The sequence below is a fragment of the Macadamia integrifolia genome, chromosome 14 (genome assembly GCF_013358625.1).
Source record: "Macadamia integrifolia cultivar HAES 741 chromosome 14, SCU_Mint_v3, whole genome shotgun sequence".
Taxonomy (NCBI): domain Eukaryota; kingdom Viridiplantae; phylum Streptophyta; class Magnoliopsida; order Proteales; family Proteaceae; genus Macadamia; species Macadamia integrifolia.
In genome coordinates, this window is record NC_056570.1 from 28,053,106 (window position 1) to 28,060,299 (window position 7,194).

Sequence of the window (7,194 nt, forward strand, 5' to 3'; positions counted from 1 at the left end):
TGGGCCATTGGGAGGGGTGGTAGGAGCATTTTCCCCACACTGTGGGGATGGACAGTGCAGTCTTTTCATGCTTACACTAGTTTAGATGTTTTCTATGCCAAATTGATAGGATTCTTTTTCCCTACATACACGATTTGTTCTGAATAATTTTCCACCTCTACCCTTAACCGCAAACCCAAGCATGAAATATTGAATCCCTGTGATTTCTCCAAACCAGGCAGACCACATGAATGGTTTAGTCTAGAGTCTAGACACTCGATCACTTAAATGATAATGGATCCAAAACAACGGATCAAATCCACGTGAAGTACGTGGTAGAGGCTCCACCGCTCCAGTACAGGAAATCACAAGCTAGACTTAAGAATATCCGAATCGAATGGTGAACAGCGAGCTATGATCCCATGTAGCCAAGAGTTAGTACTACTGAGTAAATCATCCACTTTATGGTGGTCCCCATTTAATATCTGATGGATGAGATTAGAATCATTGGATTTTGGAAACCCTAACCGTTCGCACCTTTCCGAAAATAGAGCTTCCGTTTGTCCGCTCCTCTTCGTTAGTGTCTCTCCACTCCTTAAAAGCTCTCACTCTTCTCTCCTCTCATGTCAGATTTCCATTTCTTCTTTGGATTCGCAGTCGCACGGAACCAGTTTTGCAAGTTTGAACCCTAAAAGTAAGCTCTCCCCTTCTCTATTCTGCGGTGATCGATCTTGTTCACCCTTCCATTTGCTCTAATTTGTTGTTATTTATCTATAATATCTGTTTGAGATTTCATTTTTCATCTGCTTTTTTTGAATTCTTCGTTGTTAGGTTCATCAATGGCGGACGAGACGATTGGCAATGGCGCACCATCGGACGTCGATTATCAGACGGGAGAAGAAGATGTGATGACAAGGCGAGATGCTGGTTTTTTTGGTAGGGATTCCAAGGTTTTAGAGATAAACCGAAAGATCGAAGCTCTGGAATATGAGAATTCTGAATTGACACGCGAGAGGGGGAAGAGTGAGGGGAAAATCAAGGAATTGATGGAAGTGATCGAAGGATTGAGGACTGATGGTGCTGCGTTGAAGGATAAGCAGGAAGAGTTGCAGAGGGAGATCGAACAATCTTCTGAAGACAAGAAGGCTCTGCAAGTTATCTCCGCACGTGCGGTTGAGTTGGAGACGCAGGTCGCTCGCCTCCAGCACGATCTTGTCTCCTCGATGACAGAAAGCAGTGAAGCGGCGGCGGAGTTGCGAGAGGTTAAGGATGCATTAGAAGAACTTAAACAGCGCAATCTGACTAAGGAGGCGAAGGTTAAAAGTCTTGAGAAGGAGAAAGCTTCTCTGCTGGAACGAATCCGTGATTTGGAAGGTGAGGTTGCAGAGATGAAGAAATCCAAGTCGCAGAGTGAAATCCGAATCCGTGATTTGGAGAAGAAAATTTCACTTATGGAGGCTAGGGAATTTGACAATAAGGATCAGGGTAGCAAGCATGAGGAGGAGACAAAAGCTAAAATCTCGGAAAAAGATGGAAAAAATCTTCAGCTCCAGAAAGATATTGAGGGATTGGAATCGAAGGTCGTTGAGAATACTTCGGCCTTGCAGAAGTTGCAGAAAGAGATAAGCGAAATTGAGAAACTGAACTCTTCTCTGGAAGTAGCTCTGAAACAATCCCAAGAGAAATTGAAGGAGACGGAAGCGAGGGCTAACCGTTTGCAGAATGAACTTGCAGAATCGGAGAAATCAGTTAGAAAATTTGAGGAACTGAACCCCAATGGCACTGAGACAGCCAGGGAATTAGACGCTGTCAATGTGGAGAAAGGGTCGAAAGGTGTGAAGCTTCAGTGGCAAACGGCTGTGGTTTCCACCGGAACTGTTGCCGCAGCAGCGGCTTTATTATATCTCACCTACGCCAGGCGAAGGTAGGAGAAAAGAGGATAGAGAGATTAGAGGAACAAACATCTAATCAATAATAAGGAAAAAAAGGTGAGGGTTTCATGTTTTGACTACAATTTCGTATTGTTCTTCTGTCAAATTCTCTGATTTTTTTGCTGGGATATATTCCTTAGTCTAATCACAGAAGAACCGTATAAATGGAATACACTACAAAGAGGAATGAGATCATTTCTCCATTTTGGTTTATTTTAATTTGATCTTTTTCCACCTTTTTTTGGAAATTTGAGAATTGAGTAGAGGAACTACCTTCGAATCTAGAGATAATTAATTCATCATGTGAACTTATTCGTTGTGTTTTTGACTTTTTATATCTTCTATTGATTGTAATTTCATCATGGTTGTATGGGTTGTTAATTGTGATTCTTTTATCCTCGTCTCTTCTTTTGATTGTTATTTCTCTTTCTGCTTTTTCCTTTTTGGGCCAAAGTGCTTTTTCTGAAGGAATCATTCAATAAGCAATTTTGTTTAGGAATTTGTCAAAATTTAGTTCTCCTTGAGTGGCAATACAATTTGGGTGGCAGGAAGGGTCTGGCCCTTGATTAATAGGATGGTACTGCAGTACCATTATTAATCAGATAATTTTTTTGGGAAAAGCATGGTTGAGTTGAGTTGAGTTGAGTTGGATTGAGTTGCTAATCGCCATTGACAATACAAAACTCTGTGAACTAGTTCTTAACATATCTCATAAGAAACTGCAGGACCCTAATCATGTAACGCATCTGTAGTTTATTAAGTAACTAATAGTATGTTGCAAGAAGAAACCAAGTGAGCTGTTAGAACAGTGTTTGACACTATAGCTGACTCTTAGATGACCAAACCATCCAATCTAAATCCATCATTTATCAAAAATGGTGGGCACCAAAATCACCCGGAAAGGAAAATGGTTAAACAAAAACCCTAACATCACAAGGCATTCAATCAACTGTTTATTTGCAGCTCCATTGTTTAACCAGTCTCATGATGCTTGAAGGAGCATCTGTATTGGAATTGTACTGCTGCTCCTATGCTTTCAAAACCTCAAGCGTAAAAACATATATCTTTGAAACATTTGGAACACACTGAAATTACAAGGTGTGATATCTATTGACTGAAGGTAAGGCCTCAGATTTGTTATGTGAGTACGAAATGGTATATATAACAGTCTTGATTGGCCTATCTGATATGCCATGTATAGCAGAATTGGGTTGCTTATCTACCTTCTATGATTTTACATTTCTATTGCTACTTTTTGGCATATTAGTGATTCGAATGTTACTTTTATTAAAGAAAGATGGAATGATACACTTCCCTATGGAAGCATGTTTATCTTTAGTAGACCGAACCATTCCTCCATGGCTAGAGCTCTACATATTTTGCGGCCACATGGTCAACTCTTGGAACTAATTGAACATGTTGTATGCATTACCTTCTACTCTGCCTCACTTCTCAAGTTTCAATTCTGTTAGAACTATGCAGCACATCAAAATGCTAATATTTTTTCCCCCTATTTTAGACCCTTAAAAACAACCTGAATGAATTATTACATTCTCATTACATAGAAATATAAAATGATCCAATATCAGATCATAGGTAATGAGATCTTCAGGAAAACTAGCTTCTTGATTGATGATCTATCTTTTTGTATATTGCTTAGAACCAAGTAATAATAATCTTGGGCATGATGAAGTATAGAGCTAATAAGAAGTTTACAGCACCACAAAAAAGTTGCCTTTAAAGGAATCTTTCATGCCCAACTTCAATGGAGGAAACCTTTTGCTTTTTCACCTCTTTTTCGACACATGGAGAACTAATTAAAAGAAACCACCCCCCCTCCTCCCCCAACCCACACCACTTTTCCCAAACAAATCTTCGCAGAGAACAAATCCCTATAAGGTTTTAGTATGATCTCCAAAAGACCCTAATGTGTGCATATGAAGCCCTGCGGTCAAAGGAATTCCCTTCACTGTGGCATAAGGAATACTTGGTCCTTGAAAAGAAAAAGGAACATCATCTTCAAGATTTGGCCACAATCCTTTCGTGGCCATGAAAGGCTCCCTAAATGGCTCGAACCTATGCCTGATGGCTTTAAGTCCCAGTATATAACATGAATGCAGAACAAACTGGGAAAAGGTTTTACCTCCATATAGGCCAATCGTACCTTGCATATGATTATTATCAACCATTTCTTCTGTCCAATGCATTGATTGTCTTTTCTGGTGACTCCGATTGCTTGAGTGGTGGTGGTGCTTCTAGTTTCTAGATCTCTCAGTTTTGCAAGGGTTGAGATGAATGCCTCTGGTTGTACCGAAACCAGGGACCAAAACAGTTCTTGTATGACATCCTTAATAATCACTTTCCATCAGGGTGGTTATGGGAAGGCTATGCAATTGCAGCTCCCACTTGTAACTGCTACTCTCAGTTATTGTTGATGTGGCAATGTAGGCATCGTCTGTTTACATTCTTCCACTTCGCCTACATTACCACGCCCTAAGCAATGCTTGATGTATATATTCATCTTGAATTTAATTAGTATTGATTATTTGAAATGAAAACAGAATTGGCCTTATGGTTAGTTTTAGGTCCAATGTTATTGCCCTTTAACCTTTTAAGTATTTATCATTTTAAAAACTGCATGTTTACACTATGATGAAGAAATAATAGAAAATTTACAGAGAAAAGGTTTGGTATGTTGCTGGTAATAGCATCCATTGTGTCTATCTCACTCTTCTTATTCAATCATGTGCTCCATTGGTGCAGTTCGCTAGTTTACTGTACACCGATGGCATACCTATCCCTCTCTTAAATTTAAAATCTGGTATAAGACTTTAATTAAGAGTCACAAACCATATATTGCAATATTTTAAACATTAACTTTAGATACAAGACCTTTAATAAAAGGGTCAGCAATCATTTTTTTCAGTTCTGATATGTTCAATCAAAACTCAATGACCCCGAGCTTTCTTGTTAATAAAAAAACTCTTGATCTCAATATCTCTACAATGACTTACTGAGCATGTATTGTTGGAAAATTGGATTGCTGCAATATAATCGCAGAATATAATCGCAGTAAGATATGAATCAGCTTCTCATTAGAAAGTGTAATCTTGAGATCTGTGATGAATTGTCTTAACCAAAATATCCGAGAGGCATTAACAAAATATTCCACCCACTTCTATTTCCATAGTGGAAAAGGCAGTATTTGATTGCTTCATGATCCTCCAAGACACTGCTCCTCTAGCAAGGAGAAAAAAATATCTCTACCTTGTATCATCACATGCAACATAATTTGAATAAGCCAATCAGCTCCAAATTTTCAACACTTATATGTGAGCATGTGATCTTTGGTACCTTCAAATATCTCAGTCGTTGTTCAATGTGACACTCCGTGAATCTTCAGTAATCTTTTCAACAATCTCATTAGCTTTGGTTTGACAAATGAAATTATTTTTAAATAGCTCAAAGGTAGATGGATTAATTAAGAGTTACCTTTTGTCTTTATGCTAAAAAAACAAAGAGTTACACAAGACTTTGAAAATGATAAAATAAATCCCACATATTATACTAGGGAATCTGTTCATTATGCACACCTCCAAGGTAGCAAAATGATGTATGTATGATATTTTGGACTTTCAACCAACCAGGGATAGCAATAATTATCCTAGATTCTCGAGTGTTTGGTGAAAAAAAAATTTCTCTAAAGTAAAAGCCTCATTACCTATTTATATGGAGAAACATTTCTCTCCCTCCATAGTGAAAGAGAGTTTTTTTCGCGTCCACCCCATCTGACCACTTGATTAAAGTAGACAACAAATTTTTTTTTTTATCATAAACAATAAATGATGAGAGTTAATGATGAATCCAAAGCCCAAAGACAAGTTCATAGCAGGACATCACCATAGGTGAATCTAATCAAAAGGAAAATTTGATCCCAAGAGAAAAATTGGAAGACTCTTTTGGAAAAGATAAAAACAAAACTCATCTCAAAAAGAAAACTGGAATGAGTTGAGGTTCATGCTTTAAACATTATGCAAATTTCGTAACAATTCGATTCACCATGTCTCAACAAAAATTGGCAAATTAGTTATTGACAAAGTTTTCTTATGCCCACAATAAAATTCGTTATGTTAAGAAAGTATAAAACCCAGATTTGTGAATCTTAGAATAATAGATGAACCATCCTCCATGGGTTAGGGAAAAATTTTTCCATTTAATTATTTCATAAAGAAGCTAGGCATCATAACATAAGAGAGCAAGATTTCTTATGCAAGGGAGGCCATAAAATCAAGATGGACCACTATATTTGACACAGCAAATCTGATGATAATTTATCTACCAGATGCCAAAATTATCAAACCAGCTCAATTGTTTGGTCACATCCTTATCTAATTGTCCCTCTAAAGCAGAACAAAGATGATTGGACAATGAGGAGCAAGTTGTGGAAGCAAGGAACAATTCCTTTCCCTGCCTACAGTCTTGAGCCCAATCTGCACCTCATAAATCTTTTCTTCCTCGCCAAACACACCCTAAGATCAACGAAAAATCTAGACAACCTTAACCCATGAACACAAACCCTTAGTTGAGGCCTAGGTAACCCACCTTGTCTTGGGCCTTGGAGGGCATATGTAATGATCGTAATAGCCCAGGCCACAAAAAGATGCTTGATCAGGGTTCATCCTAGCTGTCATTGGTGAGCCCATATTCACATTGACAGAACAGATAACTTTGTTCAAATAGCCTCCCACTTTAGAGGCAGGGTTAAAAAGCCTGCGGCTTGACTTGTCCCAAAGGCCCTTTTCCTTGGTAAGTGGTAACAGTAATCATAATGCCATTTCTTGTTCTCTCCAACAATGCATGATCACTACTCCAAGTAACCTGTTAAGTAGATCATAAGATCTAATGGTTGAGAAATTCCAATCAACATGATGTTGGGCCCATGAACAACTCAAAAGAATGTGGCAACCCACCTTTAGCAGTTGGGTCCAAAGTTTAACACCCTAGGAAATATACTAGTCCCAGGTATCAAACTTGTGCAAAAGTGAGATTTGTAAGGTGTTCCATCAAAGATTGATTTCTAGAGTATTGCAAAGAAGCAAAGCAAAGGCAGTATCTGAGGAATACCATATAAAAGGAAGAGATAAAAAATGAAAGCTCCTTGCCCTGAATTTCAAGTTAACTACTTTACAACTGCAAGAAAACCCTTTGGAACCCACAATCACCTTTGGAAGAAAAGAACAAAGGCCTTCTTACTTGTCCTCTTTATAAGGCTCCATATTTGTAA

General features: G+C 38.3%; 1 protein-coding gene across 1 annotated transcript; it reads left to right on the forward strand.

Moving 5' to 3' along the window:
* Positions 1–501: 501 nt before the first annotated feature.
* On the forward strand, positions 502–2,272 carry LOC122062145 (peroxisomal and mitochondrial division factor 2-like). Its single transcript, XM_042625816.1, has 2 exons — positions 502–673; positions 811–2,272. Exon 2 carries the CDS (start codon positions 819–821, stop codon positions 1,905–1,907), a length of 1,089 nt encoding a protein of 362 aa, XP_042481750.1. The 5' UTR covers positions 502–673; positions 811–818; the 3' UTR covers positions 1,908–2,272.
* The last annotated feature ends 4,922 nt before the right edge of the window (positions 2,273–7,194 follow it).

Coding starts and splice junctions, on each gene's coding strand:
- LOC122062145 (XM_042625816.1), top strand. CDS start 819: ATGGCGGACGAGACGATTGGCAATGGCGCACCATCGGACGTCGATTAT.